This window comes from Geotrypetes seraphini, chromosome 3 (genome assembly GCF_902459505.1).
Source record: "Geotrypetes seraphini chromosome 3, aGeoSer1.1, whole genome shotgun sequence".
Lineage (NCBI taxonomy): Eukaryota > Metazoa > Chordata > Amphibia > Gymnophiona > Dermophiidae > Geotrypetes > Geotrypetes seraphini.
This window is the reverse complement of record NC_047086.1, coordinates 152,672,174-152,699,868: the sequence shown is the minus strand read 5'-3', so window position 1 is coordinate 152,699,868 and position 27,695 is coordinate 152,672,174. Positions and strand designations below refer to the sequence as shown.

At 41.7% G+C, this 27,695-nt stretch overlaps 1 protein-coding gene across 5 annotated transcripts in view; it reads left to right on the top strand.

Moving 5' to 3' along the window:
• Positions 1 to 27,695, top strand: part of DCBLD1 (discoidin, CUB and LCCL domain containing 1) — a 134,100-nt gene that overhangs the window by 89,411 nt on the left and 16,994 nt on the right. For 4 of the 5 annotated variants that reach the window (XM_033935364.1, XM_033935363.1, XM_033935361.1 and 1 more), the window contains exons 9-11: positions 4,240 to 4,364; positions 11,497 to 11,644; positions 13,723 to 13,839. In XM_033935364.1, coding sequence (XP_033791255.1) covers positions 4,240 to 4,364; positions 11,497 to 11,644; positions 13,723 to 13,839 — 390 coding nt within the window. The remainder of the gene's footprint in view (positions 1 to 4,239; positions 4,365 to 11,496; positions 11,645 to 13,722; positions 13,840 to 27,695) is intronic. The other variant, XM_033935365.1, reaches the window with a different exon arrangement.

The window sequence follows — 27,695 nt, the reverse complement described above, 5'->3', positions numbered from 1 at the left end:
ACTTCGTCTCCCGGGAGGCTGAAATGGGCGAAGCACTGGAGGAAGATGAGACTGCGGTGAGAACAACGAGGGGACATGAAATGGAGCAAGGTTTCCAGAGAGAGAAGACTATCATTGCTGTGGAAGCTGGGACAATGCAAGCAAGTATATTTTCTTTCCTAAACCCATGAATGTTACCCTAGACTCTATTTGGGACTTGGTAATTACTCTGGGACAAACATTGTCACCACAAATTAAAGCATTAGAAGACAAATTCCTAGAACAAAGAAATGAAATAAATGGACTTAAACAGGAAAATATATTGATGAAAAATAATGTGGAAAAAATAGATAAAAAGATAAGTAAAGTAAATCAAGTCCAAACGACACTGATTAAAGACAATCTCAACCTTAGGAGAAAGGTGGAAATGATGGAAAATAATATGCGGTTGAATAATCTTAGATTTTTGAACTTCCCAAAGATTCCTTCTCTATCAGCAAAAGAAGTTTTGAAAAAGTACTTTTGTGAGGTTCTTAATGTTCCTAATGATGCTTTTCCTCATTTCTCTAAAATATATTATTTGCCAACATCAAAAAATTTGCAAGAACAACATCAATTAGAACAACAAGGTCAGGGCGAACAAATGGACATAACATCATTATTGGAATCTTCAATGAGGGAGGTAGCTATCCCAGCTACCCTATTGGCTACGGTGGTTTTATCACCAGATAAAAATTGGATATTACAGCTTTATTTTAAGAATAGACATAAATAATTTCTTGGATATAAAGTTCAAATATTTCCGGATGTGACAAGGGAATCTCAGAAACGAAGGAAGGAATTTTTGCTTCTTAAGCCTGGGGTTGCTGCAATGGGGGCATCATTTCTTTTACGATATCCTTGCAAATGCATTGTAAAGTATAAATCTTGCAATTATATTTTCTTTGAACCCTTGCAGCTGACAGGATTTCTCTCCAGGAGGGGCCTTGAAGGGGATTAAGAAAATCTCAATGCATAAATTTACTCTTGGTCCATTCTCATCTGACCGCCTAATTTGTAATTTGAAATTTTTCTTTTTCCTTTAAATAGTTTCTCACTCAGGAACATCTTGGATCTCAAATTTTGGGACTTTAATTTTGATTGAGTAAATAGTAATTTTGTTATATAAATGTTACTTCATTTGTTTTATGTTATGTTGATTTAATCATATTCTGTACAAGAAGTTTATTCTTGATAATATATTCAAAATATAAATAAAGAATTAAAAAAAAAACAAAAACAAATAGAGTTCTGAAGAGGCATGGCCACTTCTGTATGCAGCAGTCTTCTCAGCTCTACAGTTTTGTGTTTTCCGTTCAGCTGAACAAATGTAAAACAATGCTTTCCTAATTTTTTTCCATTGGTTCCTTCAAGTTTCAAGTTTTCTTATTTTTAATATTCCGACCATCGACAAGTATCTAGCCGGTTTACAATGCTAAAAATAAAAGATTAAAATAATAATTATAGGTGGGGGAAAAGTGAACTTTAAAAGACAATTTACAAATACAAACATGAACTTGAGGGTAGAAAGGGGAAGGGGGAGTCAATAAATACATTATTAAAAACAAAATTAAAAGAAAAGGGAGGAGGGGGGGTATAACATCAGGAACAGGGATCGCTTCTTAAAAGTGGTTGAGATAAATTTTGCTAGCTGTTGGCGAGGAAGTATTTAAAGGCTGTGGTATGCGTCTTGAAATAAGAACGTTTTTAGTTTAGCCTTGAATTTGTCGAAGATTTTTGTGGCGGAGTTGAGGTGGCATGGTGTTCCATAAAGTTGGAGCTACTACAGAGAAGTTAGTTTTCCTAGTGTAGTAGAATTCTTTGATGGAAGGGACGGTCAATAAGTTCTGATCTGCTGATCTAAGGGTCCGAGAAGGGCAGAGAGGGATGATGAGTTTATTTTTGGGGGGAAGGGGCATTATTCATGTCACAAAGTTAGAATATAGATCTTGCTGAAAATGCAATAGAAAGTTCTAGAATTTCAACACATGCATACCAAATGTTTTGTGTGTGGGTCCTGACCACGCTTAAACATTTTTGAGTGCAAATGTTGCGCTTGAACATCACTACAAGCATGGTGAGATCTGCATCACCTTTGGGAGCACTGTGTAACCAAGAAAAAGCTACTCCTTGGAAAACCGCACAAAAAGATTCCTCTGCACAAGAGACTCCTAGAACAAGTTAGGATTTGCTAGAAGGAAATGCCTTGTTCCTGCTTTGAGTTACTGGAAAGCCTGGAGTAGTTTTGAACTTCAGCACATACAGAAGGGAAAGAGCCAAGTTACCAAGGGAACCACTTTGATTTCTCTTTGAACCCTGCAAGGGAAAGGCTCATTGATTCCATAGATTCCATGAGCAGAGGTTGAGAGCTTATCTATGAAGCTCTCAATCTCTGCTCAGTAACTTGTGGCATTTCATTTCCTGGTAAACACATCCACAGCTCTTCAGCCTCCAGTGAAGTGAAGCTCATTGAATCTCTTGATAAGTGAGAACGTGTGTTTCATCTCCGTACTGCTCTTTTTTGTTGTTGGTTACAATATCTTTATTGAAAACAAAATCAAAGTGGAGGTAAAATGCACACATTTTAGGTATTGTGAACTGGGCTTATAGGCATTGTGAGAAGCAGCTAGCGCACATCACCTAATACCCAAGGAGAAATTAAGCTGATGAGGAAATTCCCCTCTTTAAGATATAGGCAGTGCTAGATTGCCAGTTTCCCTTAAAAACTATGGCTCTTCTTAGGAAAGATGGTGTTCAAATGAACTACAGGTCCCATGAGGCTGTAGGAGATTTAGTTGGAGCTTGTCACAGGTGCACTTAAGATCTGCAGAAGTCCTAATTAGAACAGGACAGAGCCTCGGTTGTACCTCAGAGATGCACAGGGACATAAATTTCACCTATCCCTACTGGTCTCCAGTGGACTGTAACCCATACCCACCAGTACCTGCAAAGATCTATTCCAACTCTATAGTTAATATCAGCCATGCCCACAGGAGTTGATGCTATCGCTTGGTCGCTCGCATCCCTCCATCTCTTCCTGACCTGAACAACCCTCTGCGTTGTTTTGGATGGTGTTTGCTATTCAACTAATCAGTGTTTACAACCTCAGTCTAATGATCTGCCTTTCTGAGCATTCTAAGCTTCATTCTGGTCCTCCGGTTGTCTCTCAGTACATTATAAGTCTTTCTGATGAATCATTTGCCCCACTCACTGCATTCCAAGCCTCATTCTGGCATCGTGAGAGATTTTGACTACTCTCAGACAAGAATCCCATGGCAACTTCTTTCATCCCCATAGGGAATCCCACAATCCTCATCCCCATGCAGCTCTTTGTTTTGAATGCAAAACCCATGGAAGACAGTCTGGAAAAAGGGTGTACACTCCATTCAGCTCATGCTTGTGGAACAGGCTGGGTTTGTAGCAGTCTCTGCAGAAATCAGGCTTGATCAGGGAGTCTGGCACTTCGGAGCTGCTGAAAGATGATTACTGACCAGTGGGAAGAACCAGAGGTGTGTGTTAACTCTGGAAACGTGTCCACTTTCCTTGTTGCTTCCTTTTCCAGATCGTTCATGAATGTGCTAAACCTGCTGCCAATACAAATCCCTGGGGCTTTATACTATTCACCTCTTTCCATTAGGAAAGCTGACCATTTAGACATGCTGTTTTGTCTGTAGTTCACAGTACCTCAGAAATTTCCCTCACGAGGACTTTTAACTTGATATACTGTGTATTATTGCTTTTTAACATCTCAAAATTAAATGTATCGTCTCCATGAATTACTTCCTAGTGAAGCCCTTCTGAATATTTATTCTGTTGCCTTTCTTCCCCAAAAGGCAAATATTTTTCATGCCTGACTGACTTAATGAGGCAGGCTGTGACACGAATTGCTATGCTTTTGACTCCTGTTTTTATTCCTTCATACATCTTTCTGTTAGACAATGTGTGAATGTGGTGTTCCTCCTGAGGTATTTTCTTCTCTCAACATTTCTTTGATTTGTCCCCTGTCTTCTATCTGTGTTTTTAAGTGGCACTAGCTAGAAAGTTTAGCAGGGGTTCACCTCTATGCTGACCCTAGCTTTGTTAATTGAACTTTTATGATGTAAAACTGAATTGCACACTGTGTAAAATGTGTCTGAAACTGTGCTTAAAAGAAAGCGCCTCATCTGTTCTATTTGTCATGACCAGTAAGTTTCAAATTTTCTTTTTTTTCCTTCCTTAAAGGGATTATAACAAGGGGATCCATGCTCCCAAATTTTAACTTTTTTGTGGAGACATATGTGATAAAATTTACAAAGGAAGGTTCAAAATGGAAGACATACAAGGGACCCCTCGGCAAGGAAGAAAAGGTAAAAGGAAAGCGAATGATTTTAATAGTCTAATAAATGAACAACCAAATAAAATTTTAGATTAGTCCTTTTATTTCTGTCATGCCTCTGGATTAAGGAAGGTAGTTTATCAAGAAGTGTTAGAGCTTTGAGTCATGTTAGTTGCTTACTCCAAATTATATGAAAATAACTGTATATACTCGAATATAAACTGATCCAAATATAAACAGTGGTAACCTTTTTTCCCCCTCAAAAAAAGAGGGGAAAAGATTGACTTATAAAGCAATGGTTTATATTCAAGTATGGTAATACTCTTTCTCCTCCTTCTCTCCCCCCAAATAAATGCACCTTCCCTGAAGTATCCTATGCTGGCCTGGCCCATCCCAGCCTGACAGCCTTATCTTCAGTCCTAGCCTGGCAGCCGTAGCCCCAACCCCAGCCTGGCAACCACAGCACAGGCACAGCCATTGCAGGCCTTCCGCAGGCCTGCCTTAAGCCAAGACAGGATTGGTCCCTCCCATAAGACCTCAGTCTGCGAGTTCGTGGCAGCCATTTTGAACAGTCAGTTTGCACAGGGCAGGAACTTAGGAGCATCATTGCAGCCCCAATTCACTTCTGGACCACCAGGGTGTGAAAATTAGACTGTGGATGGGCCAGGGGGCAGGAGGAAGGTGGGCTGAAGCAGAGTTGGATGGGACAGGATGTGGGAAGAACTATTTTGTCCCATCTCACTGCTAAAACTCCAGGTTATAAAGTAGGTCCTCAGGAAGCCTACAGTGGATCTGGGAGGGGGAGGGGGCAGGGTGGTGCGGGGGAGTGCTCGAATATAAACTGAGACGTCCATTTTTGAGCCATTTTTTTGGCCCCAAAATCTGTTTATATTTGAGTATAAATAGTATAACCTCTAGCAGTGGTCATGCTGGTGCTGGATTGGGCAGGAGCAACTGGACATTACTCCTGCCTAAAGACCCCCCTCCCTTGACCACTGATGATTTAAGGTAGCCCTTTGAGATGGGGCAGGGGCTACTTTATGAAGTGAAGTGGGGGAATAGGAGCTTAAACTGGGGGGGGGGGGGGGGAGCTGGAAGCTGGTAGAAGGTCCATGTTGTGCAGCCCAGGAGCATCAGACTGGAGCTTTTGTGGTCTGATGCTCCTAGGTTACAAAAATAACATCTGTGAGATGGTTCATAAGCAGTGTTATTCTCTTAACCTGGGACTCTGCAAACTGCAGGACTGTGATACTGTAGGTTGCTGAATCCAGTAGAATATCAAGGAGCATTAAAAGGCAATATTTAATGCACTTTGAATTCCCCCCCCCCAAATGAAAGGTACAGTGGAGATTATTGTGAGTATAAGGTTACAGATATTGAAGCAAAAGGTTGGAATATGTGCTCATCTATTTTGCGTTTCCAGTACCCCTGGCAGGTTTGTTTATGAGCTGGTTCACGTGAGCGAACAGTGGAGAAAGTATTTACTTTCTAATAAGCAGTATCAAGGCCTGTACAGATAGTGGAGGCCCAAATAAATGAGTGACTAAGTCTGTTCTGGTAAAAATCAATCGGCAAAAAAAAGCAAATAAATAAATAATTTTAAAAAAAAAAAATCAGAGGAGAAAACAGACCTCTAATCTTTCATAACTTATTATCCCTACCAAATGGTAAAGCTTTGAGCTATGACCTATAATCATAGGACAAAAAACTCCTCTTAGACTTCAAACCAATTTTCAAAATTTATTAAAGGATATACAACAAAACACTTACCTACCGTATTTCCCCATGTATAGGCCATAAATTGATTTTGCAAACTGGCCTAGTGGGCACGGCTAGCTTAAATGATGTGGTCTATACACACAGCAATACATCATCCCACCCTCTTAAATACCTCCCTCGCCGTAATCCTGGACAGCTGCGCCTGCCTCCTCCAGGGCAGGAGCGATGTTTGTGATCTCAAGCCTCATAGAAACATAAACATAGAAACATAGAAATAGACGGCAGATAAGGGCCCACGGCCCATCTAGTCTGCCCACCCTAATGTCCCTCCCCTACCTTTGCCCTGTGAATAGATCCCATGTGCCGATCCCATTTGGCCTTAAAATCAGGCACGCTGCTGGCCTCAATCACCTGTAGTGGAAGACTATTCCAGCGATCAACCACTCTTTCAGTGAAAAAGAATTTCCTGGTGTCACCTCGTAGTTTCCCGCCCCTGATTTTCCACGGATGCCCCCTTGTTGCCGCGGGACCCTTGAAAAAGAAGATATCTTCCTCCGCCTCGATGCGGCCCGTAAGATACTTGAACGTCTCGATCATGTCTCCCCTCTCTCTGCGCTCCTCAAGCGAGTATAGCTGTAATTTGTCAAGCCGTTTTTCGTATGGAAGATCCTTGAGTCCCGAGACCATCCGGGTGGCCATTCTTTGCACCGACTCCAGTCTCAGCACATCCTTGCGATAATGCGGTCTCCAGAATTGCACACAGTATTCCAGGTGGGGCCTCACCATGGATCTATACAATGGCATAATGACTTCCGCCTTACGACTGACGAAACCCCTTCGTATGCAGCCCATGATTTGTTTTGCCTTGGACGAAGCCTGCTCAACTTGATTGGCAGACTTCATGTCCTCACTGACGATTACCCCCAAGTCTCGTTCTGCTACCGTTTTTGCTAGGATCTCGCCATTAAGGGTATAAGACTTGCATGGATTCTGGCTGCCCAGGTGCATAACTTTGCATTTTTTGGCATTGAAGTTGAGTTGCCATGTCCTAGACCATCGCTCCAGTAGGAGTAGGTCGTGCATCATGTTGTCGGGCATTGAATCTTCGTCTGTTGTGCATTTGCCCACTACATTACTCAGTTTGGCGTCATCGGCGAATAATGTTATTTTACCTCGAAGCCCTTCTGCCAAGTCTCTTATAAAGATGTTGAATAGGATTGGGCCCAAGACTGAGCCCTGTGGTACTCCACTAATCACCTCCATCATTTCGGAGGGGGTGCCGTTCACCACCACCCTTTGGAGCCTACCTCCAAGCCAGCTCCCAACCCATTTCGTCAATGTGTCACCTAATCTTATAGAACTCATCTTGCTCAGTAACCTGCGGTGTGGTACGCTATCGAATGCTTTCCTAAAGTCCAGGTACACGATGTCCAGGGACGCCCCAATATCCAGCTTCCCCGTCACCCAGTCAAAGAAGCTGATCAAGTTAGATTGGCATGATCTCCCCTTAGTAAATCCATGTTGTCGGGGATCCCGTAGATTCTCCTCATCCAGGATCTTATCCAATTGGTGTTTGATTAGAGTTTCCATTAGTTTGCTCACTATCGATGTTAGACTCACTGGTCTGTAGTTTGCTGTCTCCATCTTAGAGCCCTTCTTGTGGAGTGGAATGACGTTAGCCGTCCTCCAGTCCAACGGGACGCTGCCTGTACTAAGGGAGAGGTTGAAGAGCGTGGACAGTGGCTCCGCCAAGACATCACTCAGCTCCCTAAGCACCCTGGGGTGCAGGTTGTCCGGCCCCATTGCTTTGTTAACCTTGAGCTTTGACAGCTCACCGTCGACACTGCTGGGCGTAAACTCAAAGTTACTAAATGGGTCAACTGGGCCAACCTTTGTCTGTAGCTGAGGGCCGAGCCCCGGTGCTTCTCGAGTGAAGACTGAGCAGAAGTATTCATTTAATAGTTGGGCTTTTTCCGAATCCTTTTCCACATAGTCTCCGTCTGGATTCCTAAGACGTACAATCTTCTATCACTGATATACCTGAAGAAGGATTTATCTCCCTTCTGGATGTTCTTTGCTAGAGACTCCTCCATGTGGAATTTAGCCTCCCTGACTGCTGTTTTGACGGCTTTTGATTTGGTCAGGTAGTCTGCTCTAGAGTCCTGCTTCCCTGATTGTCTGTCTGTGTCTAAATTCAAGAGGACTTGGGATAAGCACGTGGGATCTCTCAGAGAGAAAAAGAGATAATGGTTACTGTGGATGGGCAGACTAGATGGGCAATTTGGCCTTTATCTGCCATCATGTTTCTATTACCAGCGATTGAGGTTTTAAGGGGGGGATGATGTATAGGCCGCCCCATTGTTTAGACTGATGAGGTTTTAAAACTCTTAAATAAGCCACGGCTAGTACCATGGGGTGGCTTATCTAAGAGTTTTAAAACCTATATTGGCATTTTCTGCGGCCTTTACATGGAGAAATATGGTATTAGATAAAATAAACCTATCAAAATTAATTTCCAATAAAGTCCCTTTTTGGCTGTCACCTACATAAGGGGAGATATCAATGCTTCAAGAGCATCAGTAAGGGGCTTGTCCTTATATACCACCTTTTAGTGGTTACATGTTCAAAGTAGTTTACATATAAACAGGTACAGTGGTACCTTGGTTTACGAGCATAATTTGTTCCAGAAGCATGCTCTTAAACCAAAACACTCGTATATCAAAGCAACTTTTCCCATAAGAGTTGGTGTAAACTTGAACAATTCGTTCCACATCCCCAAAAACTTAATTACCATTAGGGACGCCTCCACCGCTGCCTCTGCCACAGACCCATCCACGCGGCTCCTCCAATTCTCCTCCTCTGCTGCTGTTCGCTGCCTCTCACTGCGAGTGGTGCTGGCTAAGCAAACGCCGCTGCCGCCGCCACCGAGCCCGACTGGACACTGTTGGCTCTGCTGCTCCTGGACGCTGCACCCCCCCCCTGGATGCTGGGACTCAAGTGCTGGCTCATTCCTGCCGGATGCACCCCGACTCCCATGCTCCACCCAAGGCCACCGGGGCTGCTATCACCTCTTCCCCCCTTCCCCGATAAAAGTGCCTGCCGCCAGTCTGCTATTGAGCCTTGAGCATCTGCGCATGCTCAGGCCTTCTGGATCTCAAATGCTCAAGGCTCAGCAGCAGACCAGTGGCAGGCACTTATCACCGGCGGTGCAGGGGTAAGGACAGGGCCAGTCGGGGAGGGGGGGAAGAGGCGATAGAAGTGCCGGTGGCGTCGGGGGGAGCAATACTGTTGGTTCCCGCGGTCGGGTCGGGTGGGGGCTCGCAAATTGAGTCAATGCTCGGTTTACGAGTCAAAAGTTTGCTGAGTGTTTTGCTCGTCTTGCAAAACACTCGCAAACCGGGTTACTGGTAAACCAAAGTTTGACTGTATTTATTTTGTGCTTGGGGAAATGGAGGATTGACTTGACTTGCCCAGGGTCACAAGGAGCAGCACAGGGATCATTCCCAGACGATAGGCCCTCCTCTCCTTCTTAACCAAATTACTTGAACGTGCTGTTCACTGCCATTGCCTAAACTTCCTCTCATCCCATGCTATTCTGGATCCACTTCAGTCAGGCTTTCGCCCACTGCATTTCACATAAACTGCCCTTACTAAAGTTTCCATAGACCTGTTCTTGGCCAGATCCAAATGCCTCTACTCTATCCTCATCCTTCTCAATCGGTCTGCCGCCTTTGATACTGTTGATCATCACCTACTGCTTGATACACTGTTCTTTTTGGGATTCCAGGGTTCTGCCATCTCCTGGTTTTCTTCCTATCTCTCCCATCACACTTCTAGTTTATGCAATGGTGGTTCCTCCTCCACAGCCTTTCCACTATCACTTGGTGTACCTCAAGGCTCTGTTCCGGGACCATTCCTTTTCTCAATCTACACTTGCTCACTTTGAGTGTTGATCTCCTTCCATGGCTTCCAGTATCACCTCTATGCTGATGACTTTTAGATCTATCTCTCTGTGCCAAATATCTGTACTGAAACCCAGACCAGCATCTCAGCCTTCCTATCTGACACTGCACTTGGATGTCTCACTGCCATCTAAAATTGAATATGGCTAAAACAGCTGCTCATCTTCCGCCTAAACCCAGCTCTCCGTTTCCCTCGTTCTCTGTCTCTATGGATAACACTCTCATCCTTCCTGTTTGTCTACTTGTAATCTCGGGGTCATCTTTGACTCCTCTCTCTCTTTCAACGCTCAGATACAATATATTACTAAAACCTGCCACTTCTTCCTCTATAACAAGGGTCTCAAAGTCCCTCCTTGAGGGCCACAATCCAGTCGGGTTTTCAGGATTTCCCCAATGAATATGCATGAGATCTATGTGCATGCACTGCTTTCAGTGCATATTCATTGGGGAAATCCTGAAAACCCGACTGGATTGCGGCCCTCAAGGAGGGACTTTGAGATCCCTGCTCTATAATATTTCCAAAATCTGACCCTTCCTCTCTGAGCACACTGCCAAAATGCTTATTCATGCCCTCATCATCTCGCACTTAGACTACTGCAACTCGCTACTCTCAGGCCTTCCGCTTGGCCATCTTGCTTCCCTTCAATCTATCCAGAATTCAGCTGCAGAACTTATATTCAGGGTGAACCGCTATACTCACGTTACCCTGAAAGTCACTTCATTGACTTCCCATCTGTTTCTGAATACAATTCAAACTTCTCTTACTCGCCTACAAATGCAGTCACTCAGCTGCCCCTCACTATCTCTCTTTGCTTATCTCCCCCCCGTGAGCTCCACTTTGCTGGTAAGTCCATCCTATCTGTTGTTCATTTAAGCAGTTTCGTCTTTTTGTTCGAGTGGAAGTTTCTGATGGTTGCTAACAGTAAAGAATAACAAGACATCTACTATAATTTATCTCCTGATGAAGCTCTTAATTGAGTGAAAAAGAGACGCTCCGTAGAGCATGAATACAAGATTGTTTGTCACTTTCCAATACAATCAAAAAATCATCAGCATAAATTTCTCAGCAGCACCTTACAAGCTAAGTACTATGAGTTTCAATAGTAAACTTGCATAATATAATTAGCGGGACTGCTCATTCAGTTAGCTGATAGATTTTCATTACTAATAGTATTAGATGACTTAAAAATTAGAAAAAAAAGAGTGTTTCAATCAAAATAAAGGCAAATAAGACCAGTGATAGTTCACATTGGGCAATCTGGGCAGGTCTATTTCTGGACCCTGAAAGCTGTGAACACTTGAGGTCTTTCAGCCTGAAAATACATTAAACTCCATAATTTCATATTTGAAGGTTTTTGTTAAACAAATCTATTTTCATCTATCTGTAAGAGATTTTTGTCTTAGACTTTATACATTAGGGATTAGTGTGTTTTGCAAATGTTGACACGTTTCAAGTGTAGCACTTTTCTATTTGAATTACAGATATTCAAGGGCAACTCTAATTACCTGGACACAGCCCGAAATACTTTTTTCCCTCCCTTAGTTGCTCGTTTTGTGCGGATTGTACCACAGACTTGGCACCAGAGGATTGCTTTGAAGGCAGAGCTGCTTGGCTGCCCGATAACCCAAGGTGAGTGCAGGGGGGGAGGGGAGGTGGCCATGGAAGGCAAAACTACAAAACAGTTGACTTAGGTTTGCCAAAAGGCTTCAGGTCAAGCTTAGTCTTTTCTGAGTTCATCCTCACATAACCGTAGTATAGGGATTTGGGCATTATACAGTCTCGAATACAGATGGTTAAAATATTAAGAATTATTTAGGGGTGCAAGTTATAAAGGTGTGGAAAATACTGGACTTTTACCATAATTTATCATGGGAGTCGCCAGCCTGTGATATCTTAGTACCACAAGTTGCTGACTCTTCTGTAAAATGAATTGCACTGCTAGTAAGCCACCTCACGGCTGCATCTTAAAGGGGCCTGCAACACTTGGAAAAAATGCTGGTCCCCAGAGCACCCTCTTCAAGGCCTCCTCAGGGCCTAGTTTTGAAAATCCCTGGGTCCCTAGTGGGCCAGATAAGAGCAATGCCCAATTGCTACTGCCATCGCTGGTGCCAGGATCCAAAATGACACCGGCAACCCCTAGTGGTAGTCTCTGTATGCAAATGCACCCTGATCGTTTTTGCAAATACCGACTGTCTGTCAGTGAGACAATTGAGATCTGAAACGGTAATGAAACTCTCAGTGGAGAGAATGACAGCAACAGGGTCTGCAGAAACCAGTACTACAGCGTTCTCAATAGCAGATCCAGATTTATAGAATAATTTGCCAGGAATACCGAGACTTGTCATTGAGACAGTGTAACAAAAATAGTTTTCAGACATTTCTTAATCATAACCCTTGACAAAACACTTTCTGTTATTGTATGAGTAATAATGTGAGAGGATGGGCATTTGTTACATTTTATTATGTAATATCTTTCAGTCTGCTTAGATTTTAGGTGGATTTTTTTTTTTTTAAATAAATTCTTTCTGCATAAGAGCAAAGACACCGCATATTAAGACACCAAACCAGCATTAAGAGCTCTTTAACCCACAGCAAAAGAACTGAATATCCTCAGGTTTTGAGTTTTTTGTTGTTGTTTTTTTTTTTGTTTGTTTTTTTTAAGAACTCGAGTTCCATAAATTAAGTGGGCTCGATGTTCAAAAAAAAAGCTGAGCTTCTAAATTTGGCTTTAAATTTAGGCACCTAAACCTGTCTTACTATAAGCCAAATTTAGAAACCTAATTCATCTTAACATAGGAGTCTAAAAGTTATGCTTAAAATTTAGGCCTGATATGTTGATAACATCCCACCTTTCAATATTGTGGTTAATTATTCAGATTAATCTTAATAAGAACAGTACTGTCATGCAATTACAAATTTAACATGAAGTATAGAAAACAACCCTTAGCTTTCTTTGGTACAACCTTTCTAGAAATCCATATAGGTGTACTTAATGGAAACTTTTAATAGGTTTTCAGTTCCACATTCATCAATTTGATAGATGCTTTACTGTTAGGTCTACTTAGCTATAATAATTCTGACAACAGCATAAATTTGTCATTGCACTACCAGCCTGATTCACTGCTAGATGCATCCATGCTATTTGCTCTAAAGCCCCCAGTACAATGAGGCATCTACTTTTCATAGTTCTTTGGTTGCCAAGGTTGCTGTGTACAGTTTTTAACTGTTCATCAAGGCTCATCAAAATCGGAATGAAAGCACATTCATTCCTCTTGTTTAATAAGCAATATTTTCTTTCTGTTTGTAAAGCTGCTCCCAAATAACGTGGGTCATGAACTAAATTCTTTAATGCAGCTCCATACAGCTTAAAACAGGGGTGTCAAAGTCCCTCCTCAAGGGCCACAATCCAGTTGGATTTTCAGGATTTCCCTAGCGTGCCAAGTGTTGTAATAGGGCTACAACAGAATTGGTTTCCACTAAAACCACAGTACCGTGGCAGCTGCTGGTAGAAATTTAACCAGTGGCCAGCTTAACCAAGTACCATACACAAAGCTACTGAAGATGAGGATTTGCCCACCAAGCAGATTCCATTGTTAAGCATACTACTGCATTCTAGGATGTCTAGATTATGAGCCATTTCAAGTGCCACTAAAGTTGTTCCCCTCATTTACTGTTGGGGGTTTTTTTTCTTTTTCTTTTCTTGATAGTTTATAATCCCTCCAGTCATCCATCCTGGCCCCAAAAAAATCAGAGCACGGGGATATCGATAGTGAAAGAACCCAGGACCATCACGGATCCCATCCCATCTGAAAAGTCAGACCTAGGTAACTCATTGCTCGATAGTATTGCTGAACTGCATGTTGCCTGGACTGAATTTCTGTCCTAGAAAAAGGGAGTTATTGGGGTCCATTTTATCGTGAAAGATAACGCGTACAAAAAAAAAGACCAGTCTTGGGATACGTCCCAGTCAGTGGCATAGCAAGAGTGAGAGGCGGTAGTGCCCCTCTCCTGCCCTCATCTCAGCCTCCCCTGCTGTGTGCGTGACCCCCCCTACCCCCGTATGTCTAGCTGTTTACGGCCACGGCCAACAACTTCAACGTACTCCTTGCGACCGTGTCAGCTCTCCATCTTCCATTTCCTATGCACGGCTCCTGCAAGTGACGTCAGCGGGAGCCGATACGTTCGCGAGGAGCACGTCGATGTTGCTTGCGGTGGTGAACAACTAGAAGTACGGGGGTAGAGAAGGGGATGCATGCGTGGCGGGGGGAGTAGTGGGAAGAAGTGGGGCGGAGAGGAGGAGAGGTGCTGCACCTTCATGTTCCTCGCGACTGTACCGGCTCTCCCCCAGCATCATTTCCTATGCGCAACACCCAGAAATGATGGCATGAGCCAATGCAGTCATGAGGAGCATGTTAAAGTTGTTGCTCGTAGCGGTGAACTCGTGGAGGTATGGGGGAAGGAAACAGGGGAGTAGGAGGAGATGGGGGTGGAGAGGAGGATGGGTGCCAGTGCCCCCACCAGGATGGTCTTGGGGCTCAGGGATCTCACGTATGAAGAAAGGCTAAAAAAACTGCGGATGTACTCACTGGAGGAGCGAAGAGAGAGGGGGGACATGATTGAGACCTTTAAGTATATCACGGGGCGTATAGAGGTGAAAGATGATATCTTCAGTCTTACAGGGCCCTCGGTAACCAGAGGACACTCGCTGAAAATCAGGGGAGGGAAATTTCAAGGTGATGCTAGGAAGTACTTCTTCACCGAAAGGGTGGTCGATCATTGGAACGAACTGCCTCAGCAGGTGATTGAGGCCAACAGCGTGTCAGATTTTAAGAAAAAATGGGATTTTCACGTGGGATCTATAGGGGAGTAAAAGTCAGGGAGTGGGTCCTTGGTATGGGCAGACTCGACGGGCTATGGCCCTTTTCTGCCGTCAATTTCTATGTTTCTATGATGGTGCCTGGGGGCAGGCATCCCCCCCTTACTACATCACTTTTCCTAGTGGCAAATAGTTCTGAAATATCAGGACCAGAAGAAGGTACGACATATACCACAAAGTTATCGAAATCATTAACAAACTAAAAATAGCTTAGCAGAAGAGGAACATTTGTGCAAAATCTGTTGTTGAGGGGTCTTTGCACAAAAGAAGAAATATTTACAATATAATCAGTCTCTGAGTAGCAATTATTTTGAATTTTAGTACAGAAAATTAATTTTTTCTGAAAAATGAAGAAAAAAAATTTGTTGGAATTCAAACAGGGCTACAATAATAGTTCACCCTAGGTTTTATTTCAGCAGTTAATGGGATACAGGGGGAAGTCCTGACATCTTCCAGATGTCTGCACTTGCTAATTCAGCTGTGTTCATGGTTGTTGCTGCAAATGTACTTCCTCCTACAATGCCAAACCACCCCCACCCCCACCCTGTGAAAGAAAATTGGCAGGAGGGAAGCCCACTTCCTCCTGCCAAAAGAGGCCCTCCCCGTCCCCCCACCAAAAAGGGCAGGAGGGATGCCCACTCCTCCTGCTACTGAATTACCCTGAACCCCCTCCCCCCCGGTACCATTTTGCATTTGAAGGAAGAGGGAAGCATGGTCCCTCCTCCTTCAAGTTCTGACGATCCTAACTACAGGGCTTTATCTCCTCGGTGCATCATGTGATGCATGGGGAGGGACCTAAGGCCCTGATTGGCTCAGACACCTAAGGCACCTCCACTTGGGAGGAACCTTAGGCATCTGAGTCAATCAGGGACTTAGACCCCGCCCCATTCATCACATATGATGCACTAGGCTGAGTGGAGGGTTCGGATCGGCACGGCAGTTGGAAGTAGGTATTCCTTCTGCTGTTTTTGCTGGTGCAGGTGGGCGGGGTGCTTTTTTTTTTTTTTTTTTTTATAAATCTTTATTCATTTTCTTATGTTACAACAAGTGTTTCAAATAAATTCATTAAAAACTTGAATATACACACTTGATTAACTCATATATTAATATCAAATTTAACATTTCTTTAGAAATTTATTATTATATAATTTTATGTAAGAAATCTAAATTTATATGATTCTTATTTGAATATACTAATCCCCCACCCCTCCCTCCCTCTCAATTTTTAATACATAAAATCAACTTTATTGTAAATTCATTCATATATTGATATAGTATGTAATAATCAGAAATATAATCCCCCCCCCCCCCATTCCCTTCTATTCAAATATTTATCATGGGAAAAGTTAATCATTTATTACAGAAATCTGTTAACGGTCCCCAGATTTTTTGAAATTTATTTACATATCCTTTTTGTGTTGCAATAGTGAGTTCCATTTTGTATATATGGCATACAGAATTCCACCAGAAATTGTAATTTAACCTGTCATGTTTTTTCCAGTTGTATGTTATTTGTTGTATTGCTATTCCAGTTAAAATAAAAAGGAGTTTATTATTACTTGACGAAATTTGGCTTCTTACTCTCATAGTTGTTCCAAATAATATAGTATCATATGACAAGGCTACCGGATTTTCTAACATCCTATTAATTTGAGGCCAAATTGATTTCCAGAATGATAAAATAAATGGACAAAAGAATAAAAGATGATCTAATGTCCCGACTTCAACCTGACAGTGCCAGCATCTATTAGACTTAGAGCTATCTATCTTTTGTAAACGAACAGGGGTCCAAAAAGCTCTATGTAAAAGAAAAAACCAAGTTTGTCTCATAGATGCTGACATCGTACATTTTAACCTCCAAGACCAAAGTCGTGGCCATTGAGATGCATTAATTTGATGCTTTATCTCAATGCTCCAAATGTCTCTTAGACCATTTTTTGGTTTTTTGTTTACAAATCTAGATATTAATTTATACCACTGCGCGGCTTCATGACCTATTGAATTCATCTGGAAACATAAGAATTCCAAACTATGATAATTAGTAAGATTTTTCCATTCAGGGAACCCTACCTGAATGGATTGTTTCAATTGCAACCATCTAAAATATTGTGATTTATTAAGATCAAATTTATGTTGCAATTGTGAAAACTCCAGCAATTTACCATTTTGTATTACATCATCCAAAATACGAATACCTGCTATCATCCAATGTTTCCAGATGATTTCAAAACCGCCAATTTTGATCTTGGGGTTTAACCAAATCGTTTGAGTTGTTGATTTACTTATTGGAATAGGAGTTAGATTACTTATATATCTTAGAGTTTTCCAGGTATCCATAAATATTTTGTGCTCATTATATAACCTTAACAAAATGGAGACTGACTCAATCAATAAGGCCAACATATGAGAGGGACTATCAGAACTGCCGCGAAGCTCAGAGACTTGTAACTCAAAAGAGGGGGAGATAATCCCTTCTTAAGTAAAGAGTTTTACATCCAATCATAGCTAAACATGCAGTAAAGACAAGTCCAACTCGAGAAGGCAAATGTATGTAACTGCTTTCAATAATTTTTAAATGATTCAGCTTTCAAAAAATTAGTACAAAAAGTAATTGCATTCAGGTTGTACAGAAAGTGTGAAGATGTACTTAGCTTGTAATAAAAAAATATGTACTCTCAGGGTCCCGACGCGGCCCCGTTTCGGCGTCTGCTTCAGGAGACCCCGCCACACAAGAAATGAATACTTGCAAAAAATCACACTGGTATAAATATTCAAACTGTGGTCTGAAATACAAGAACCAAAAACAAATAGAATGCATCAGATACAGGTGCAGAAACTCCAAAAGCTACTGTACCTGTGCATAATTCTTAAATATTAACAGCTGTCACGAATAAGAAGCACATTAAAAATACGTACCAGTCATAAGACTGAAAAGTTCCGTGCAACGGGGAACGCCGCCACCCGCTCCGATTTTTAAAAGCAGGAGGGGGAGGGGTGTCCCGTGCGTGCGAACGTGATGACATCATTAGTCCACAACACAGAACAAAAGAGAGAACATCACTAGCAGAGAAATCTAACAAGCAAGAGTATGCTGCACAATCAAATGTTGTCAAAGAAATGCTGCCCATTCAATTTCGCCATTGAGGCCATGTGGATGCAAAGTATTCAGATTGAAGATCCACTTTTGTTCTCTCCTCCACAAATTGCGAGAAATGTCACCACCCCTAGGGCACTCTATACAGTCCAAAACTGTAAAAGTAAGATCTTCCAATGTATGATGTGCTTGTTGCCAGTGCTGAACCAGGGGGGCCTCCTGCACCCCTGTTCGAATGCGACTCATGTGCTCCCCAATCCGAAGTTTCACATGACGTGTGGTACATCCGACGTACACCAGCTGACACGGGCATGAAATGGCGTACACAACATGATGTGAATTGCAGTCAGTACTAAGATGAGTGTACTTCAGATGAGGAGGAAGTGTCATTTGTTGTACTGAAACACTGAAGGAACACAACTTACAATGCCCACACGGAGAATGTTGTCCCAGTGGGGGTGGCTGAAAAGGTAGACTCAAAAATTGAGAGTGGGTCAATCTCTGTTTAAGATTCGAAGTTTTAGAAAAAGCAAACATAGGAACCTCATGAAAAGCTTCGTGGTACTGCATGATGGGCCAATGTCTTTTGATGATTTTCTTAATGTGGAAAGCATGAATGGAATATGGTAAAACACACACCAAAGAACGAGATCGAGGTGCAACTTGTGACTGTAAAAGCAAGGAACGGTTGGCATATAAGCCTCTCTTATAGGCTTTATTAAGAACTGCTGGTGGATAGCCCTTCAGTAAAAATCTGTTCCTGACTTCTTCTGACTTATACACATATTCTTCCACTGTTGAACACAATCTCCTGAGACGTAAGAACTGTCCAGTAGGGATATTATCTCTTAAGTATTTGGGATGGAAACTATCATATTGAAGTAGGTTGTTTCTATCCGTAGGCTTACGGTAAATGGATGTCTGAAAAGTACCCTGATGCAAAACAACATTAATGTCCAAAAAAGAAACCTGATGACAGTCCTTGGTCATAGTGAACTGAAGATTAGAGTCACACCTATTGAGCCAATCAAAAAATGCCCGCAGCTCGGGCTCTGTACCAATCCAAACGGCAAAAACATCATCAATATATCTTTTCCAGAATAGAAAATGCTGCCAGTACTCAGAAGGATACAAAAAACGTTGTTCAAACTGTGACACATATAGGCATGCTATAGAGGGAGCCATTTTTGACCCCATAGCTGTGCCTTTAACCTGTTTATAAAATTGCTGATCAAATTGAAAATAATTCAGGCTAAGTGCCACATGTGCCACGTCAAGCAGAAACTGAATCCTAGATGTTGAAAAATCCAACTGTTGTAACTCTGCTCGTATAACTTCAATGGCTTCACGTTGTGGAATGTTGGTGTAAAGTGCAGCTATATCAAAGGTAAGTAAAATAACGTCATGGGGTACATCCTGAAGAGATGACAAAAACTGGATAATACTGGTGGAATCCAAAACATAGGAAGGAGCCAAAGGGACCCTGTCTTTGAGGTAAAAGTCTATAAACGCTGATAAGGGTTCTAGGAGAGACCCAATGCCAGATACTATAGGTCTCTCTGGTGGATGAGACAAAGATTTGTGAATCTTCGGGACGAAATAAATCACAGGTATCCTAGGGTAGGGACAACTCAAAAATCTAAATTCCCTCTCTGTAATCACCCCCGTTTCCAAAGCTTGTAGCAAAAGCTGAGAGATGATGTCCTGTATGGATTGTATAGGGTCCTGCTGCAAAAGTTCATAATATGTGGAGTCACTAAGTTGGCGGTGTGCTTCCATAACATGATCATAAGTATCTTGAATGACCACACCCCCTCCCTTGTCAGCTGAATGTATTACTATACTTGCATCTGTGGCTAGCGATGAAACTGCCATATGTTGTTGTTTAGATAAGTTAAACCGGGTGGGGGGAGACACCTGCTCTAAAGTGCTGATATCCCGCAATATTAGATCTTCAAAAGTCTGAATGTGTGGATCAACTGTGCCTGGAGGACACCAGGAAGATTTTATATGTAAAGTGTGAGTACCGTCATAAGATTGTGATGCGGAAGCTTCGTCTGTGTAAAAATATTTTTTAAGTTTGCAAGACCGAATGAATTTAAACAAGGCCACTCTGGTGTCGAAAGGGAGGTATCGATTCGTGGGTACAAAAGATAGACCTTTATTTAATACTGATGTCTCTACAGGAGACAACGTACGGTGTGATAAATTAAAGATATTGGATATTAAGGTGGTGCTTTTGTGGGTCTGGACCTTACCGGTCTTTTGTTGATTGGTTTGGAACCCCCTTGAAAATGGACATTGTGTGGTGGATTTTGAACAGGTCCCTGCTGTGTTTTTTGATTATCCTCTGAAGAGTCAGACGATGTATGGGTATATGTAGGGCATTTTTGACGTTTAATGTTACGGGCTTTGTCCATCCATATGTAAACAAAACCTTTTGTATAATCCATCTCGTCCCTGCGTAGTTTTTTAATTTTAGTCTTCCTCAAATCTTCTTTAAATGCGTCAATTTTAAGATTTAACTCCTGTAAAGATTTAGTGTATTCATCTTGATTAGCACCTTGCTGAAGGGTGGTTTTTGCTAATTGATATTCCTCCTGGTAAGAGTCTAACTCTAGTTTAGTTGTTTCTATGATTAAGAGCATGAGATCCAGTGAACATTTGTTAAGTATGGCGTTCCATTTGTCAAGGAACGCTGTGTTATCCAAAAATAGCCTTGGTTCTGTTCTCATGCGGAGCCCCCAGGGAATCCTTCTTAATCTACAATATTCAGCCAAAGTGGCGGCGTGCAATTCAGCACGTACAATACGTTTGTGTAAGTTTTCTACATGATCCCAATCTGTGGGTAAAGAAGTATGTTCTTCTGCCGTGAATAAATGAAAAGTTGATAAGTCAGATACCTGTTGTTCATTGTATGAATGTGCCTCCCAGCCTATAGCAGCCATAATATCACCCTGTAAAGTAAGTGCAACTATGTTTCCAAAACAACAGGGACAAAGTAACAAACAGAGTCAGAAAAAAATGTAAGATAACAAAATGGAGACTGACTCAATCAATAAGGCCAACATATGAGAGGGACTATCAGAACTGCCGCGAAGCTCAGAGACTTGTAACTCAAAAGAGGGGGAGATAATCCCTTCTTAAGTAAAGAGTTTTACATCCAATCATAGCTAAACATGCAGTAAAGACAAGTCCAACTCGAGAAGGCAAATGTATGTAACTGCTTTCAATAATTTTTAAATGATTCAGCTTTCAAAAAATTAGTACAAAAAGTAATTGCATTCAGGTTGTACAGAAAGTGTGAAGATGTACTTAGCTTGTAATAAAAAAATATGTACTCTCAGGGTCCCGACGCGGCCCCGTTTCGGCGTCTGCTTCAGGAGACCCCGCCACACAAGAAATGAATACTTGCAAAAAATCACACTGGTATAAATATTCAAACTGTGGTCTGAAATACAAGAACCAAAAACAAATAGAATGCATCAGATACAGGTGCAGAAACTCCAAAAGCTACTGTACCTGTGCATAATTCTTAAATATTAACAGCTGTCACGAATGCCGACGCCATTTTTTAATCTGCAAAGGCGGATTATGCTATACACGCTTGACGACATTTGACCCCTGAAGAAGCCACACTAGGCGAAACGGGTCCCGTTGGGCCATTAGCTCAAGCTGAAGCCACCATCGCTCAGCAAACAGCCATTCAAACTTTAAAAGATAAGTGTCACGATTTTTTCACTTTTTGATTTCTGTTTGCTATCACTAGAAGTTGAGCATAAAACGTACAATATAAAATTTATAAAAAGTGCAGTTAAAAAAAAAAAACACTATCAAAACACACTGTTAGCCCGATGAAAGAAAACGTGCCAACCTGATAAAAACTGCTTTCTGGTGTGTTCTTTCGGACCACTGTGCAGCACAGGTATCTGAGGGCTACAGTGTTCATACTAAGTGATTTCAAGTCCTTTCTCATTCTGTTATTACATTTTTCTGGGACTTGACACCATTGTTTTGTGAGTAGTGAACCTCTCATATGTTGGCCTTATTGATTGAGTCAGTCTCCATTTTGTTATCTTACATTTTTTTCTGACTCTGTTTGTTACTTTGTCCCTGTTGTTTTGGAAACATTATATAACCTTGGCATTTTGATACTAATTACATGACTAAGACGTAAGGGAAACATCAATCTCCATTCTAACCAGAACCAGTCTGGAATATTATCAGTGGGCTCTGGGAGGATCCAATACATACCTTGACGTATAATATAGGCTTGATGGTACCTATAAAAATTTGGAAAATTTACCCCGCCCTCTTCAATTGGTTTTTGTAATGACACTAAAGCAATTCTGGGATTTTTACCAAGCCAAATAAATTTTGTCAAAATCCTATTTAATTTTTTATAAAAAGATTCTTGAAAGAAAACTGGTATCATCCCCATTTGGTAACAAACTACAGGCAAAATCATCATTTTAATAGTTTGTACTCTACCCCACCAAGATAAGTGCAAAGGATTCCATTGCTCACACATTTCTGTCACCTTCTGTAATATACATTTTTCATTACTTTTCATTGTTTCATCTATCGTTTTTGTAATCCATATTCCCAGATATTTGATAGCCTCCTCTTTCCAAACAAAAGAGAATGTATCAAATAATCCTTTTGTACAGTGTACATTTAATGGAAGAACTTCTGATTTATTCCAATTTATCTTATATCCTGAGAATTTTCCAAATTTTTTAATCAATTCGAGTAAATGTGGAATGGTAGATTCTGGATTCCTCAAATATAATAGTAAATCATCTGCATATGCAGATACTTTGTATTCTCTATCTGAGTGTGGTATTCCTTGTATCTCCTTTACTTGTTGGATAGCTAATATTAAGGGTTCTAGTACAATATCAAGCTTCTGAACAGAAGAATTAGAAGCAGTCATTTCAGTTTTCAATTCTTTCAATTCAGTAGTATGTTGAAGCAATTTCCCATCAATTTGCTGAAGTTTTGGGCTTATGGTCTTCACTAGGCCAGCCATAAGGTCCCATAGTGAATCCAGGGTTTTCCATGGAAATTAAAGGTGTAGTAGTGTTATAGTGCTCACCAGTCTGTTGTATTTCTTGTCGCTGTCCCGGTAGGCTTACTCAACCCTCCAACGTTGTATTTCTCTCAGATTCTTCAATAGGACTCATTAATATGAGCTCCTATCAGCAGGCTCTCTGATGGACTACATGCCTCAGGGGAAGGTAAAGCCCCGACTTCAGGGGTTTCCATGCCCCTTGGAGAACTGCTAGCCTAAGGCTGCGGGGGAGGCGCCCTGACGTTGGGACTCAATGTTGTTTCCAGTCCATGAGGAACTACCACAGTCTCGCTCGTTCCGTGGGTCCTCTGCGGGCTACTCTCCGACACTGATAGTGCTCCTTGTATCCGCCTGAGGAGCTCTTCGATATTGCTGGCTGTGGGGATTCTGGTATGCCGTGAGGCACTAGAGGTGCTCCGGCCCCTCCGTTTCGGCATCAGGTAAGAAGAATAAGTAATTAAGGACAGAAATTGAATAAACGAGAAAATCCCCAGAGCGGTTTCTCAGCGCGTCTAGCCTGACGCCATCTTGGATCTAATCAAAGCCTGGGGAAATATTGTTCTGTTAATGCAGAGTTTTGGGTTCTTTATTCCATTTATTTCATTTGGGCTAAGGATGGGAAGACCCGGCCACTGGTCTTCCAGTTTGCCCCTTCCTTTTTCTTTCATGTAGAGGAGTAGCCCAATGGCTGGTGCAGTAGGCTTAGATTCTGGTGAACTCGGTTAGATTCCCACTGCAACTGCTTGTGATCCTGGGCAAGTTACTTAGGAGCTCTGTGAGAGAGTCTATAAGAGGCTACTATGCCCACTGCTGAATTCTCCCTCACAATGTCGGACCCACCTTAATTTCCATAGTCCCTCCCCAGGGGGAAGTGATACGGGAGGGGAGGACTCAGGAAAGCAGCTGCCAGGAAGTATAAAAGACAAGGCCAGAGTTGGGTTAAGGAAGCCCAGGGAAGGAAGAAGTGATCCCCAGCATATGGGGCATCTAGATATTCTGCTTGGCTGAGGTAAGCCAAATTTTCTATTTGAATACATGTGAGCCCTTGCAACCAAGAGAGAGATTTTGCGGACTGTGTTTGTGGCACCACAGTCATTGGGCCTGTCAGCCACAGCCTGTCTGAAGACTTTTTTCCCTCTGAGACTTTCTTTTTACTCCTGATCCTGTGAGGTAACAGGCCTCAGGTTTTTGAGTTAATGAAGGGTTTCTTGTTACAGTTCTAGGCGGATTACTAAAGGAAGAGATTCTGGTCATTTCCAGAAGATTACAGGGAAGCTATTGGTTGTAACATTTGGAGTCTGGTGATGGAGTGAGGATATTGGTTGTATCAGGAGTTTGTCTTGACCTATTTCTTGAACAGGCTGGTTTTTATTTCCCTCCTGAAGGTTCTGTAGTTTGGTGCTGAAATCAGTAGATTGGAGATGGCTGTCTGTCCACAGACTCACCCCTGGTCCTTTTACTAAGGTACGCTAACTGATTTAGCACACGCTAAATGCTAAGACACCCCAGGACTATAATAGGCATCTTGGCATTTAGCAAGCACTGAATCAGCACACCTTAGTAAAAGGATCCCTTAACCTTGAATTGCCTCAGGTACAAAACTTAAATTGTGAGCCCACTAAGGGCACAAAATATCTGCACATAAGGTATACATCTAGTAGCGCTATAGAAATGATTACACTTCTCCCTCCGAATCCGCGGTTTCAATATCTGCAGATTTGGTTATTTGCAATTTTTTTTTTTATTGATTTTAATTTTTTGGGCTATTTTTAAGCCCTCCGAGACTCCCCGGAACCTTACCTGGTGGTCTAGCGGGCTTTCGGGGCAGGAGTGATCTTCCTTTGCTCCTGCCCCGTGCAGATCACTCATAGGAAATGGCTGCCAAGAGCTCCCATAGTCTCTTAAGAGTCCGGGGAGTCTCAGAGGGCTTAAGGGTAAGGGCCAGGATTCGGGAGGAAGGTGGGGGATGGGTCACAACCGGCCTGAATATTATTCACGGTTTTATTAATATTTGTGGGCCAGCTTTGCCCCTAACCCTGCGTTACCATACAGTGAGAAATTAGAGAAACTGGGCCTCTTCTCTCTTGAAAAGAGGAGACAGAGAGGACATGATTGAAACATTCAAAATACTGAAAGGGAATAGACTTAGTAGATAAAAACAGACTGTTCACACTCTCTAAGATAGGGAGAAGGAGAGGGCACTCTCTAAAGTTGAAAGGGCATAGATTCCGTACGAACATAAGGAAGTTCTTCTTCACCCGGAGAGTGGTAGAAAACTGGAACGCTCTTCCGGAGTCTGTCATAGGGGAAAACACCCTCCAGGGATTCAAGACAAAGTTGGACAAGTTCCTGCTAAACTGGAACGTACGCAGGTAAAGCTGGACTCATTTAGAGCACTGGTAAAGCTTTGACATGGGGGCCGCCGCGTGAGTGGACTGCTGGTCACGATGGTCTGACCCAGCAGCGGCAATTCTTTTTTTATTATTTTTTATAAATCTTTATTTATTTTCAAACTTACAATAAGTGTGTCAATATGTTAAAACAAATTAACCATAAATATATCACTTAATAATCATCAATAGTACGAATGATATGCTATTATCTCCCACCCTTCCTATTATATAATCAAATATCTTGTATAATATATAATGATAAAATTACCCCTCCTCCCCCCTCATAATTGAACTTGTAAAATTTAAGGGGAAAAAATGTCATCTAAGCGGCAATTCTTATGTTCTTATGAATATTGAGGAAGAAGTGTAGAAGTGCCCTATTCCCTTCCCCTAGAAGTAGTAGCAGTCATGTTTGAAAAGTTGGCAAATTTTCAATAAGTTATTGTGCAGGCATTGATGCACAAAGGCATTGTGCCCAGGGTACAGGCTTCTGCTTCCTTCCCCTACTTTCTGATATGTATCGACATTGCAGGTATTTATAGTATGGTGTAGCTCAGTTTCATTTTATTTTTATCTCAGCAACATGAATAAGAAGCATTGGTCAGCTAGTATATGTATGCTGTCATTTCAATAATTTAGCTAGGTTGTTTTGGGGTTTTTTTTTAACAGTACACCCTCAACCCCACAGTTCTTTGCAAAAGTACATATTATAACTCCCAATTTAACCCATCAACCAGATAGTCTTTTAAATAGATCACAATTTGCTAATATTATCGATAATAATAAATTTTAGGCATAGCTAAAAGTTCTAGTAATATGAAGGTCATTTCACTATTTTTTTCATTTAAATGTTTTATATTTTTTTCCAAGTATTTCTTTACAGTCCTTCAATATAGGGCTCCTTTTACAAAGGTGCGCTAGGGCCTTAACGTGCGCAATAGCCCGCGTTAAATTCCTGAGTGTGCTAGCCACTACGCCTCCTTTTTAGGAGGCGGTAGATTTTCGGCTACCGCACACTATGTGCGTGTGCTAAAACCCTAGCGCACCTTCGTAAAAGGAGCCCATAGTCTCCCTGCTTTGCAATGACTGAGTCCAAATGTCCAGGAAGCTGCTTTATTCCATCCAAGACACCGTTTTTGTTCAGTTGCCGAATGGCTTGGGTACTGTTGGAAAAACGCTCTTCTAGAGATGCAAAATGGTGTCCACGCATAGGTTATTTCAACTTTGGAAAAAGGTCGAAGTTTGGTGGACTCATGTCTGGACTGTAGTGAGCATGAAGTAACACCTTCCAGCCGTATATGTGTAGTTTTTCAATGATGAGTGGAGAGCTCCATCTTTCCTACGACCAAAAAAATTTTGACGAGCTCAATCAAAAGTCAAAAAATGATGATTTTTGCTTATGATCATAAAGGCATCATCATCACAAAGTTCCATGTGGAAAAAGTGTCACAGCACTGTATTATCGTGATTTTTTGCAAAAAATGCACAGAAAAATGCACAAAACCCGACCTCAGTTACTCTTGGCTGGGCCACTCATTCTTCACGACAACGCTCGCCCACACATAGGGAATGTCGTCATTGAAAAACTACGCAAATACGGCTGAGAGGTGTTACCTCATACTCCCTACAGTCCAGACATGAGTCCACCAGACTTTGACCTTTTTCCAAAGTTGAAACAACCTATGCGTGGACATCGTTTTGCATGTCTGGAAGAGCTTTTTTTCTACCAGTACCCGAGCCATTTGGCAACTGTCTTGGATGAAATAATGAAGCTTCCCCGACGTTGGGACTTGGTCATTGCAAAGCAGGGAGACTATATTGAAGGACTGTAAAGAAATATTTGAAAAAAAATAAAACATGTAAATTTTTTTAAAAAGTGTGCATTATTTATGAAATGACCCTTGTATAAAAACAATCATAGTAGCAGGGAAAGGTACTTCGGCTGTTAACTCTTTCTGAATATATTTCTCATATAACCATGCTTTAGTGTCTTTCTAAACAAAATGAAATTTGTTCCTTATGCATTTCTTCTGATATAGTATTCCACCAGAATGGTATGTTGCCTGACATTGTACAGTCCCAGGTATAACTCAATTTCAACACTTTCACTTACTAGTGAGCTGCTAGTCAAATCTGTTTGTGAATGCATTATATTATGTATAGTTACAAACTGGTACAATAAAATGCAGCTTTTTAAAAGCAGGAACATCATGGCTTAAAAACAGCCCTCAAATCCAGCGAAG